Below are 14,012 nucleotides of genomic sequence, written 5' to 3'. Positions count from 1 at the left end.
GTAGGGTGCAAAATGTTTATTTGGACACTGATATGGTTGTGGAGTTATTTCCCAGAGATTATTGCCAGAGATGACAGCTTCATAAGGTAAGGTATCAGAAGAGCTAAGCAATAAATAAATTATATGGTAATGGTTCATGTATTAGGAATATTATCTCTGCTATTCTGTTGGAAATAAGTGTTGCATTCAGGTGTAACATTACGGTAAAAGTGGAACCTTAAACCTTGTGATTTCTTTTAGTAAATTTATATATATATATATATATATATATATATATATATATATATATATATATTTTGTTTGTAAAAAATTTTATTGCAGTGACATTTAACAAATGATAACAAAAGACAGTTTTAAAGCATTGCAATGTACAAAGGAAAAGCACAACGAAATTAACGAGTTGAAGTTTGCTGTGCTTTATATAGGCCTACATGAAGTGAATGCCAGCAATCATTTAGTCAATAACGAATGCACAAAACATGCAAACTAATAAAAACATTATGAACTTTATGAAACGATACACAATTGTAGTTTAAGTTCGCGCTAAAACTATATTTACCTTTTTTGAAATAATCCATTAAACCTGCTGACTCGTGCTGAGAAACGAGGAGCGTGAACTAAAATGATCAGATCCGCGCATGCCCGAGACTCATGAATATTCATGTAGGCTCCGCCCACTGCCTCTACAGATGCACAACTCACTTTTGCTCCACATGAACCAACTCCGGACTGGCAATAGCTCTGGTTCTGAACTGGCACCCGGCTCATGCTGGTGGAAAAGGGGTATGTGTGAGCAGGGCCGTCCATAAGGGGGGATAAAGGGGAACGTTTTCTGGGGCCCAGCCGCTAGGGCTCGCTGAGCGAGCAGCAGGAACGAGTAGTGAACTGTCGTCGAAAAAGATGGATAAAGCAAAAAAGCTGGTGGGGGCTAAACATAGAAAAAGAAAGAGGGAAAAGGAGATGGCATGTCAATTGATGCGACAGCAGCTAAATAAGTGGATGGTGAAAGGCAACAGGTAGGATTTAAAGTGTGACGTCCAGGCATGTAGGCTACTGGCCATTGGGACTACCGGGAGATTCCCAGTGGGCCGACGTGCTTTTTGGGCCGATGCATCTCATACTTTTTTTCTTTTTTTGTCTTAACGGCCCATAAAACTGTACATTCGTTTAGTTTTATTTTGCTTAATCGGCGGCGCTGGGTTACTGCCGGTGTAGTGCATTGGTAAAAAAAAGTCAGCGTTAGTTTTTTTTCTGACACACCGGCCCATGAAACACGTAGATCAGCGGCCCATTGGTTCTTTTCTTGATGGTCACTGGGCTGGCCCAATCACATCTTTAATGTGAAGTATATAAATATACTCTTTCAAGTATCGAAATTAGTACAAAACGAATTATGAAAGTTTCCTTTATTTTCCAGTGCATTTGTTTTACAATATATGGGATTAATATTATAACTATTGTTATGTAGTAGTAGTGTAATGTAGACAGACACTGTAACTAAAAGAGATTTTAATTTTTAATTTGCACACTGAATATGGGTTGGAGTTTTTAATTTTGAACTCTCAAAGTGCACCAGATCGATGAATTTAACATTAAAAAGCACAAAATTTTCTTACGGGGGGGGGGGGCATGCCCCCCAACCCCCCTAGAGGTACAGAGGTCCGCTCACCACAGCTTTACCAAAAATCCTGTAAGAAACACTGGTATTGCTATGGCAATGCAGTTTATATATATTGTTGCTGCATACCCACCCCTGAGTCTCTCTCAGTTAAATGTATGTGTTAATGTAGGAGAGAGAGAGAGAGAGATAGAGAGAGAGAGAGAGAGAGAGAGAGAGAGAGAGAGAGAGAGAGAGAGAGAGCACACGCATGATATGAGTAGCCTATAGCAGATTTGGGGAGGGCCCATTCACTGGACCTTTTCAGGGGCCCAGTCATTTCTGTGGGCGGGCCTGTGTGTGAGTATTAATTCAGCACTTGCGGGTAGATCGGTAGAAGGAAATGTCCTTATTCCTTTATATCTGCGGGACTCGCATGTGGCGCTGATATCTGTCTCTCATTAGCAATCGCGACCTGCTTCATACCACAGTCATGTTAAAAACATCAATGTATTCACTCATCCATAAACATTATTAGATCCTTCGGCATGACGACAAGTTCCATAATTCCGCTTATGCGTCATCAGCCTACACCTTTTTTATTGTAAGAGGTTAGCAAGCCTGGGCTGCGTTTCCCAAAAGCATCGTAAGCCTAAGTTGATCGTAAAAACGATCGTACGACTGATCTTAATATTACGGTCTGTTTCCCAAAAGCATCGTAGCTTAAGTAGCACTTGAAAATCTTCGTAGATCTACGAGTGCTCTGGAGTAATCGTACATCACCAAGTTCATCGTAAGAAGACAGATTTATGAGGACACCTGCAGGACAACCGGCAGATTACACCTTTAACTTTATTCAAATGCAATGTGATTATAATATAAGGTTTGATTGTACTTTATTGTACACTTTATTACTCTTTTTTTGTTGTTGGTTAAATTAATGTATAAATTAAATAATAAAAAAGGTCAGAAAACAAAACAAAAAATAGAAATAATTTAATCTAATAATTTTAATCAAAATTAAATGAATGAACAAAAAATAAATAAAAGAAATCCTTTTAATCTGTTAAAAATTACATCTTTGTTTCACTCTATCTCCTCTAAAAGGACATTAATTTCATCTTTTTGAAAGGAATCTTTTTTTTATTTCTTTTTTTAGCTATTTTGTTAGTGCCTCCGCCTGTAGGTGCTTTATATAGACTTGTCTTGATTGCTAATCCACAACAGATGACAATTATTAGGTTAAACGTTCCATATAAGGTTATGTTTCAGCACTTCACGAATGGACAGCGACTCTTAAGTAGCACGTAGAGCGCATTCTCGCGCGTTCATGTTAAATGCATTTTTGGGAAACGCTCGTGGAATTGCTGCGAGCGTTCGTAACCTTGCACGTAGAAAGCGCTCTTAAGAGCTAAGATACATCGTTATCGGGAAACCCGGCCCTGGTTAGTACCTGGATGGGAGACCTCCTGAGAAAACCAGGTTGCTGCTGGAAGAGGTGTTCGTGAGGCCAGCAGGGGGTGCTCACCCTTGGTCTATGTGGGACCTAACGCCCCAGTGTAGTGATCGGGACACTATACTGTCAAAGAGCACCATCCTTCCAATGAGACGTTAAACCGAGGTCCTGACTCTCTTTAAAATCCCAGGATGTCCTTCGAAAAAGAGTAGGGGTGTAACCCCGGCATCCTGGCCAAATTTGCCCCTTGGCCTCTGTCCATCATGGCCTCCTAATCATCCCCATACACTGATTGGCTTCATCACTGTCTCCTCTCCACTATTAAGCTGGTGTGTGGTGGGCGTTCTGGCGCAATATGGCTGCCGTCGCATCATCCAGGTGGATGCTGCACATTGGTGGTGGTTGAGGATATTCCCCCTTCCATGTAAAGCGCTTTGAGTACCCAGAAAAGCGCTATATAAATGTAAGGAATTATTATTATTATTAAAATGTAGAAGCAGAATATAACGCTTTAAAATATGGACACAATTTAAGTTCATTTACAGTGTTTAGAGAAAACAGACAGAAAAAAAGTTTTACAATATGGTTACCATTTTAAATTTTCCTCTTATTGAATTTTTGTTAGCCTATTTGTTGTTGCATGTGTTGTAGTTCCATTTGTAATATGTTGTAGAGTTCATTAAGATATCTGATATTCAAATTTCATACAATTTCATGTCAACATAACATGTTCTAGTTGTTTTGAACTTTACACATGCATTGAGTGAACTGATGAGTATTACTCATCATAGCCTATCTATGTGCTTTTGGGGTCTGTTAAATATGAGGTGGAATATGTTTGTCTGATGTGTTAATAAATCATGTGTTTTTAAGATCCAGGATCATTTTTGATAAATTAGGGATGGGGTCACATTACCTGAAAAGAAATTTGTCTGGAGTGCATGATCTCAAAATGTTTATTGGTATATACCTTGAAAATAACACATATCAACTGTATTCAAAATGAAATATTAAAGTCGGACCTGTTGTTATATAGTAATTTGCCAATAGGTGTCACTGTAGTATTGCCATCTAGTGTGTAACTACAGTTGTTATTCATTCTTCTTCATTGTTTTTCCTGCTTTGTTGGATATAATAAAAAGCACGTGAATCTTCAATAGGTTATGGACCCAGATCTTAGCTAAAGCAAAGAAGAGGTACTTTTACACAGTTTTTTTTCTGTGTGTGAAATAGACAGTGTTGTGGAACTCACAATGGAGGATAAACTGTTTATTGAAAAGCTGAGTGGGCCAGAGAACTGGGCAACTTGGAAATTTCAAATGGAACATTTGATGAAAGCTAAAGGACTATGGGGCATGATGATGGAGACTGACAACGTGGCAGAAGAAGCAAATGCACAGGCAAGAGCAGAATTTGAAAAACGGAAAGAAAAAGCGTTTTCTGTGTTGGTGCTGAATGTGAGGACGCCCCAGTTGTACCTGATAACAAGCTGTAAGACCCCTAAGGAAGCGTGGGACACGCTAAAAGGACATTTTGAGAGAGACACTCTTGCAAACAAACTGTTTCTGAAGAAAAAATACTTCAGATGTGAAATGAAGGAAGGAGAAAACATAACTGAACATTTGAAACGAATGAAGGAGTTAACTGACCAGCTAGGGGCAATAGGTGCGGTGATTGAAGAGGAGGACCAGATAGTAACACTACTGGGTAGCTTGCCACCAAGCTATGTTACAATTGTCACTGCACTGGAAACTAAGTTGGACAGTTTAATGCTGCGGTTTGTTCAGCAAGCATTGATTAAATGAAGAACAAAAGCGAGTGTCTGCTGATGGTAACTATGGTGGTGCTATGTCCAGTGGTGCTGCGTCCGGCGGCGCGTCAGCGATGTCAACACAAGTTCGGAGTGATATGCAGGCTAACACCAAGGCAGTGAGAGCAGACAGATCGTGGAGATGTTACAAGTGTGGGAAAGAAGGACATATCAAGCGTGACTGTCCAAATAAGAAAAAACAGACTAAAACACACAAAGCCAAAAATTTAACATGTGAACATGATGAAGACTCGTCTGAAAGTGCCTTTGTCGCCAGAGAGGATAAGATGGATAAGGATAAGATGTAGGGGTGTAACGATACGCGTATTCGTATCGAACCGTTCGGTACGAGGCTTTCGGTTCGGTTTTCGGTACGCATTACGTTGGACCATTTTTTCTGCTGACCAAAATTTCGTTATTTCAAATGAAGGCGCGTCGCGGGTGGCAAGCGCGCTCATAGAGGCTGGCGCGACCTAAACATCAACTGGCAAATGCAATGTAAGGAACAAAACTGAGCTACTCTTATTGTGTTTGTGTGGACCGTTTATCAGTTTTGACCTGTGAAGCGGGACTCGCGAGCGCTATGCGCGAGTCTGATCAAGCAACACCACACAGCGCTAAGAGATCCAGACCAGTAAAGAAAGCATTTGAATTTCAAATGCTTTTTGAATTCGCCACTGAAGTAATAACATCGCTGCGAGATCTAGTGAGAAACATTCACATTTCTCTGTTATTAACGGATCAAACAGCGTTGACGTGGAAACCAGGAAGAAACATCGTGCCATGAATGAACTGGCCGGTGTCTACAGATCAGCAACATTCACCGTGGAATGGTTTAGTAACACTAACTGCAAGTATGGAAGTTTTTCAGGAATAGTGGGCTATAATGCTTTCAAGTAACATTACTGTTTTATTTTGACATTATGAATACAATTGCTGCCCTCAAATGTTAATCTGAACTAAAATAAACCTTTGTTTATAACTAGCCTAGTACTACAATATTACATTTCATTTTGTCCAAGGAGCTGTTTTGTTTTATATGCTCATAAGAAGAGTCAAGTATTATTATTAAGCTCCATTATTGCTCAGTAAAAAAAGCAACAAAAAAAATTAATAAAAAAAATCATACTTTATGAAGTTAGTTTCATTAAATAAAAAAAAATAAAAAATAAATGAATTCAAGGAAATTTCTCTGGCATTTATTTATTTTTGCTGTAGCCTATGGAAAACGTACCGAACCGAACCGTACCGAACCGTGACACAAGTGTATCGTATCGAACCGAACCGTGAATTTTGTGAACCGTTACACCCCTAATAAGATGACACAAAAGGTCGAGTGGTTAATCGACTCTGGAGCCTCAAAGCACATGACGTGTCATGAAGAAATTCTCCAAGACTACCAGCAATTTCCAAAAACACAGTCTGTGAAACTCGGTGATGGCAGAGTGGTTGATGCTCTAGGACTTGGTAACGTTAAACTAAGAATGACATTAAAAAACAGTGATGTAAAAAATGTCACAATGTTTGATGTGCTGTATGTTCCCAAGTTATCCGGGAATCTCTTCTCAGTGGGAGCTGCTGTAAAAAAAGGAAATACGGTGCAGTTCAAGAAGTCTCGCTGTTACATCCGTGATAAAAATGGAAATCTCAGAGGAATGGGAACACAAAGATCTGATGGATTGTATCAGCTGGATGTCGAGGGAAGTTCGCCCGTCTGTCACTGTGCGTCAAGTGCATTAATAGCAGCCAGTTTGTGGCACCAGCAACTGGGTCACACCACTAAGTTGAAGGAACTTAAAAAACTGGTGAATGGAGTGGACTTTCCTGCAGAGAAAGAAGTTCCCTTCTGTAAAGCATGTGTGGAAGGCAAGCTGTCTAGGAAGCCACATAAGCCAGTGGGAGAGATCCGTTCCAAACGTAAACTACAGTTGGTTCATAGTGACGTCTGTGGTCCCATGCAGACTGAATCGGTAGGTGGATCAAAGTACTTTGTGACTTTTATTGATGACTATTCTAGATGTTGCAAGGTATACTTTATGAAGCAAAAGAGTGAAGTTCTTTGCAAATTCAAGGAATTTGAGAAAACATTATCCAATGAGTGCGGACAGAAAATAGCAAGACTAAGAACGGATAATGGTGGGGAATACACATCCAAAGAATTTCAAGAATACTTGAAGGCTCAAGGTATCCACCATGAGACAACTGTACCTCACACACCTCAGCAAAATGGTGTTGCAGAAAGAAAAAATAGGACATTAATTGAAGCAGCGAGAACCATGCTCTCTCAAGCTAAATTACCAAAGTCATACTGGGCAGAGGCTGTAGCAACTGCAGCTTACATACAGAACAGACTCCCCACATCTGTACTGAAACAAGTGACGCCCTACCAGAGATGGTGCGACAAACAGCCAAATGTGAGTCACATGAAAGTGTTTGGTTGTGTAGCTTATGCACATGTCCCAGACACAGAAAGAAGAAAACTGGACAAGAAGGCTGTGAAGCTGCGTTTCGTGGGATATGCCAACAATGCCAAGGGCTATCGCTTGTTCGATGAAGAAAAAAGGAGGATTCTAATTCGTCGGGATGTGATCTTCAACGAGTCAGACTTTGACTTGAAACAAGAAGTGGACATTTCTTGTTCGGAGAATGAAATTATCGTGAAAACTGACGAGAGAACACCAGTCGATGCTACTGTCGATGAAACTGCTAGAGAAGGTGGCAGAATCAGAAAACCACCTAAGAGATATGGTTATGATGAGTTTGCCGATCTGGTGACTGTTAGGGTTGGGTATCGAGAACCGGTTCCATATTAGAACCAGTAACAAATTTCCAAAAACCGGGTATTCGATAAGACGCACGCATTACGATTCCTCTTATCGATTCCTGACTATCCGTTATTTCAAATGTAGGCGCGCGGCAAGCACGTTCATAATAGAAGCGACATGGGCCGTGGGCGTGACGAGCATGCGGTACGTGGCGCTCGTTTTTGCAGGCGCGCCTATGCATCGGCTAGATGAAAACATCTCAACTTTTCAGAATGGCGCAAGCGGTGCGCAGGTCAAGTGACAAAAAACAACCGACCTTTCTGTAACATCAAAAGCTCGGCTGAACAGCTGATCATAGCTGAACAGGGCGGGTTTTTATTTCTCATCTCCATAAATATATCTAGTAGCCTAGTAAATGGTTGGTTGCATAGCAACGACAGATGCCACGGGAGCGCAAGCGCTTGTGGAAAGAAAGAGAAAGCGGTGCGGCCGTGCTTTTCCATGCATTTTTAGACGCGATATGTGAACGGTCTCTAATTCAGGAATCTATGTGGCTTAAAATAATTTTTGTTTTGTTTAAAATGGAGATCACGATTACATACATCAGACAACTACTCAGAATAACATGTTTAGTATAATAGTCTATTTAAAAAAAAAAACTAGTTTGAATAATTAATTCAAACACTAATTAATTCAGTGTCTCATAAATACTTGTTTAATGAATGAATGATTCACAGTTTTTGAACGAATCTCTCGAGTCTTCTTCAATAAATAATTAAATAAATAAAAAACAGTCGATTTTTGCCACCTACTGCTGGAGTAATAATGTAATCAACACCTTTATATGAAGAGACTCCTTTCACTTTAGCCATTTTATTGGTTATTGCTTAAAATTGGCAAGAATAAAAGGTAGAAATATTTATTCTTCAATTATTTGCCCTTTTTTCTCCCTCAAGAATCGATAAGAACCGGATTCGATAAGCAGAATCGGAATCGGAATCGCTTAAAATGAAACGATACCCAACCTTAGTGACTGTTGATCATTATGCAAGTGTTTGTTGTGTTGCAGAACCAAGCACACTCAAAGAGGCAATGATGAGTCCTAATGCAAATGAATGGCAGGAGGCGGCTGACTTGGAATATGAATCACTGCTGGAAAATAAGACGTGGGATTTAGTGAAATTACCAAAGGATCGGAAGGCCATAGGATCGAGATGGGTGTTTAAAGTCAAGCATCATAGTGACGGACGAGTGGAGAGATACAAGTGCAGACTTGTTGCTAAGGGTTACTCACAGAAGTATGGTGCCGACTACGATGAAACTTTTTCACCTGTGGTACGTTTTAGCTCAATTCGTACATTGCTGTCCTTCGCTGTCCAGAATAACATGCATGTGCATCAGATGGATGTGGTAACCGCATTTCTAAATGGACACCTGGATGAGGAAATATGTATGGAGCAACCAGAGGGATACATCAGACCAGGGGAGGAAAGTTTGGTGTGCAAGCTGAAGAAGTCAATATGTGGACTGAAGCGGTCTCCTCGCTGCTGGAGTAAAACTTTCACAGAGTTCATGAAGAACATTGGCTTCAAACAGAGTACATCAGACCCATGTGTGTTTGTGAGATCTCGACAGGAGCTGGAGATATTAGCTGTGTATGTTGATGATCTAATTCTGATCACAGAGTCGATGGAAAGCATGGAAGAGCTGAAACTCGCTCTTAAGAAGCGCTACAAGATGAAGGACATGAGAGAACTGTCCTATATCTTGGGGATCTCTGTCATCCAAGACAAAGAAAAAAACTGTGTGTTCCTTCATCAGAAGCATTACATTGAAGCCATTCTTCAAAAGTATGGTATGCATGAGGCAAATCCCGTTGCAACTCCAGCTGATGTAAATGTAAAGCTAAAAAGGAATGATGGTGTCAGCAAGCCAAGCCTGTGAACCCAAGTACTTACCAGTCTATGGTAGGTAGCCTACTGTATGCTGCGATGGCTACACGACCTGACATAGCACAAGCAGTGAGCGTTGTGTCAAAGTTCAATGCCAATCCAAGTGTTGCACATCTGACTGCGGTGAAGAGAATTCTACGTTACTTGAAGGGAACACTGAAACTCACTCTCAAGTATGAGCGATCAGAGTCTGGAACTTTGGTCGGTTTCTCAGATGCTGACTGGGCTGGAGGCCAGGACGATCGTCGCTCTACAACCGGTAATGTGTTCTTACTGGGTGGAGGAGCGGTGAGTTGGCTCAGCAAGAAACAGTCAACTGTTGCTCTTTCAACAGCAGAGGCTGAGTATGTTGCACTTAGCCAAGCAGCTCAGGAATGTGCTTGGCTAAGACGACTACTAAGTGATCTTGGAATGGATGCTACTCCTGTGGTAATCCTGCAGGACAACCAAGGAGCTATTGCAATTGCAAAGAATCCAGTTGATCATTCTAGAACCAAGCACATTGACATTCGCTACCATTACATTCGTGAATGTGTGCAGAATGGACAAATACAACTGCAATACTGTCCCACAGCTGACATGAAGGCAGATATATTGACCAAGCCATTGGTGAGACAGAAGACAGAGTATCTTAGGAGTGAGATTGGACTCTGTTTAATTTAATTCTGTTTAGTCTGATTTTAAATGGCTAAACTGTGTTTAGTGTTAAATATGTTATGGGTGTAAAACAATTAACATGGAAAAAGGACTAATTTTTTTTGTGTGTGTGTGTGTTAATTTAATTTACTTAGTCCTATTGTAAAATTAAGTGGGAGTGTTGTTATATAGTAATTTGCCAATAGGTGTCACTGTTGTATTGCCATCTAGTGTGTAACTACAGTTGTTATTCATTCTTCTTCGTTGTTTTTCCTGCTTTGTTGGATATAATAAAAAGCACGTGAATCTTCAATAGGACCTTAAAGTTAACAAAAGTAGTGAAAAGAAATAAACATCTAGGTACTGAATCTAAATGACACGTTTAACAAAAAAGTATCCCACCTTACCTGCATTCAATCAATCGATTTTAACATCGATGCCATAGAAGAATCATTCTCTTAGAAATGTTTACTTCTGCCTTCAAAGACAATTAAATAACAGTCCAATTGCATGTGTAATATAGGCTTGTCAGGCTTGGTATCAGAGTCTGTAGAAATGGTTTCTTGAAAAAGAAGAACTGTCAGCTATTCACTTATGTGAGATGAATATCTGCTATAAGAAGTGGTGACAAGTGGAATTGTACACTAAGAATGAATGAGTCACTAATGAGCCACCAAATGAAGAGAAGAGGAATCTATGGCAGTACTTCTTTTAATAAACACAAAACAATGGACATAATCTACACTGGAGAACACATTGTGCAATGCAAGACAAAGAACTGAATAAACTGAGTGCTATATATAAACAGGCAAACAAAGGGAGCTAAATGAAACACAGGTGAACTTAATTAGTGACTAACAGACTATCATGGTTAACTTGTAGCTCAACATGAGTTCCTAAAAGAGCAGCCAAAAGTATGATTGCAAAGGAACATTCTCTCAACCCCAGGTCAGGACTGCACACAGATTAAGTGTTGTAGTATTTTTGTGACTGCAATATTCAGGCTCCACACGGATTGAAGACAACTTTTCAGGTGATGCACCTTTGCTGTTTTAGGCTTGTGTTTTTTTTCTCCATTCCATTTTCTTCATCAACTGACTTGATTTAGTAGGCTACAACAACAAAAAAAAGTTAAAGCAAAAGTATAGATATTGTCTTTTATTTTACCTGTCCTTGTGAAGAAGTACACTTTAGCATGCTTTAAAGAAGAGTACATATTATTGAAAATAAACCTATAAAAAATATATACTTAGGTGCAAGAATGTAATGTAGTTTTCAGACTTAATTGCTTGTTTATGCATATTTTAAATGTATATTAAGCAGTCCTTTGTTTGACTGAAGTACATCTTTATTTGTAATCCATTTCATAATTACTTGTATTGTCTTTGAAATATGGTTAAAGTGCAGTGCACTGCTGAATGTACTGATATTTACTGTGCATTTATGGTCAACTAAAATATATTTTAATATAATTTATATTTCATCTTATGTAATGCATTTAAAAATATACATGCAATGAAACATGAACTTTATATTTAATATTGAATAACATGTAGGCTAAAGCAGATCAAATTAAGTCTACTTCTTTAAAGCACAACAACAGTTTTTTTAAAACATAATGTACTTTTAAAGTAAAACTCTTAGTTTGACATTACTTTTTGTTTTCTTTTTTTGAAGTGTACATGTACTTAATGTCACTCCTGCCAGCAGAAGCGCTATGATAGCCACCAGAGGGCACTTCTCCCTAGACCTTTTCCATTTCCATAAACCTTTGCCTGCAGGACTCCTTTTAGTGTGATTACATCCACCTGTATGTCATTGGTTTGTCAATGTTTGTGTGTGTATATCATAAGCACTTTGGCTGGCAGGTGTGACACTTAAGTGGCTTTTTATAATTCATCAATGTTATTATCTGCAAGTGGACCTACAGGTATTATTATTATTATTATTATTATTATCATTATTATTATCATTATTATTGTATTTTCAAGGTACAATGGTACCACTACTACAATGGTACTACAGGTACACATCCAATGCCAATAAGTGCTTCTTTTTTTTTCACAAGGGTACATAGCAATGCAAAAATTATAGAGTTTTCCAGACAGCAACATGGTGTCGGCCCAGATCCAGCCCACATCTGGTACACATGGATTACACACGGCCCAGATGTGGGCCGACACTATGTTGCTGTCTGGGATATGGTTTTCCGTTGCAAACTAATCTGGTTGTGCTATTTTACCTAATGCAACTTCCATTCTCAAAGCTCCCTGCAACAAAGCATTGACCTTTTATCAAAAATATTACATTCTTAAACCAAACGGCATGATTTCACTGAATCCACTCTTCATTGTAGGCTTTAAAGATCAACATGGAGAAAATCATCCTAATATTCCCTCTGATATTGCTGGTGCTGCATATACAAGGAGGAGAGTTCTCCAAAGATCCAGTTTGTTTGCCTGCCGAAGCTCCACAGCCGGAAGTCGTGGAGTTCGACAACACAATCTATGCCACTTGTGAAGTAACTCCCAGCCCCAATTTGCCACGTAACCAGCCAAAGATCTTTGGGCAAATCCTCTTCAAGCAGGTCTTCCCCAATGGAGATTTAGAAGTGAAAATCAACCTCCGTGGTTTGCCTGCCAACGATCATCAAGAGCGTGCCATGCACGTCCATCGGTATGGAGACCTGAGTCAAGGCAGCATCACTGTTGGTCCTCATTACAATCCAAACGGCGTTGACCACCCTCCTGGAGACCTGGGCAACTTTGCTTCCAAGCAAGGAGTTATAAGGCAGTCCCTGACGCTTCCAGACGCCAAGCTCTTTGGGCCTTATTCCATTCTGGGACGTGCGGTGGTGGTTCATGAGAAGGAGGATGATCCGGGAATGGATTCAGATGAGGAGAGTGCTGGACAGATAATTGCTTTGGGTGTGATTGGTATTACTACTCCAAGTCTGTGGCAGAAGACTGAAGTGCCCCCCAAGGAAAAATGTGGAGGTAGATTCAAATAGGATAATCATGATTTTCCTTGTGTATTCTTTGTATGTGTCCTACATTAAAGTATATTTCATAAAATGAACATTCCCATGTTTGTTTTTGTTTAGTTTTTTCTCTTGGTCTTTTCAGAGGCTTTTTGGCCATAGCTTCCAATAGTAAATGCACTCTTAAAAATAAATGTAGGGTGAATGCAGGTAAAGTGGGCCGTTTAGTTTGATTTACTGTGCTCAATGGGTTAACACTTTTAAGAGCATGACAATGGCCTTTAAAGATCCACTATTTCTTTAAATGATCAAATGGTTTTGGTTGATGCAATATGACACTGGAGGGTGTGGCTACATCTCAGGGGAGGACACCCTTATTGTTGAAGGTAGACATAACCTCTGACATAAGATTTTATTAAATATGATAAACGTATAATTTAAGGTAACAGAGATTGTTTTGGCTTTATAGTTGTTCTTAATAACGTTATTTTCCAGCTAAAGTTAGTTTCGATTGATTCGCTTCCGTCGCAACGATCATTTGTTATTAAATTAGGGGCCGCCAAGACGACACCATTCTCTCTACACAGACTATAAACGAGAACCTGTGAGAAACGCTGATGGCGTTCACATGCGCATTAAGAATTGGTTCTATAGTTATGTGCGTTTCAATATATGTGCGCAGGTTTGGAATTCCCTACAAACCAAGCCTAAATAAAGTACTGGTCTTTCCTTTATAAATTTTGATACAGTATTTTATTGTATCACTTCGGGGTAGGTACGCAAAATGAATTTCTCGCCAACGCTTTAACTGTAGAG

At 39.6% G+C, this 14,012-nt stretch overlaps 2 protein-coding genes across 14 annotated transcripts in view; both read left to right on the top strand.

Moving 5' to 3' along the window:
- The window catches only part of LOC309501916 (NACHT, LRR and PYD domains-containing protein 12-like), a 124,456-nt gene that overhangs the window by 64,723 nt on the left and 45,721 nt on the right, over positions 1–14,012 (top strand). For 2 of the 13 annotated variants that reach the window (XM_082174187.1, XM_082174194.1), the window contains one exon: positions 12,573–13,294. The exons of the other annotated variants lie outside the window; for them this stretch is intronic. In XM_082174187.1, coding sequence (XP_082030313.1) covers positions 12,573–12,579 — 7 coding nt within the window. In that variant the 3' untranslated portion in view covers positions 12,580–13,294. Of the gene's footprint in view, positions 1–12,572; positions 13,295–14,012 lie in introns of those variants that run through there. 13 annotated transcript variants of the gene reach the window in all.
- On the top strand, positions 12,588–13,294 carry LOC309502014 (extracellular superoxide dismutase [Cu-Zn]-like; the record flags this gene model as incomplete). Its single annotated transcript, XM_082174336.1, has 1 exon — positions 12,588–13,294. One exon carries the CDS (start codon positions 12,588–12,590, stop codon positions 13,224–13,226), a length of 639 nt encoding a protein of 212 aa, XP_082030462.1. The 3' UTR covers positions 13,227–13,294.

Source organism: Leuciscus leuciscus (genome assembly GCF_965113295.1).
Source record: "Leuciscus leuciscus genome assembly, chromosome: 6".
Taxonomy (NCBI): Eukaryota; Metazoa; Chordata; class Actinopteri; order Cypriniformes; family Leuciscidae; genus Leuciscus; species Leuciscus leuciscus.
This window is presented reverse-complemented; position numbering and strand designations above follow the sequence as displayed.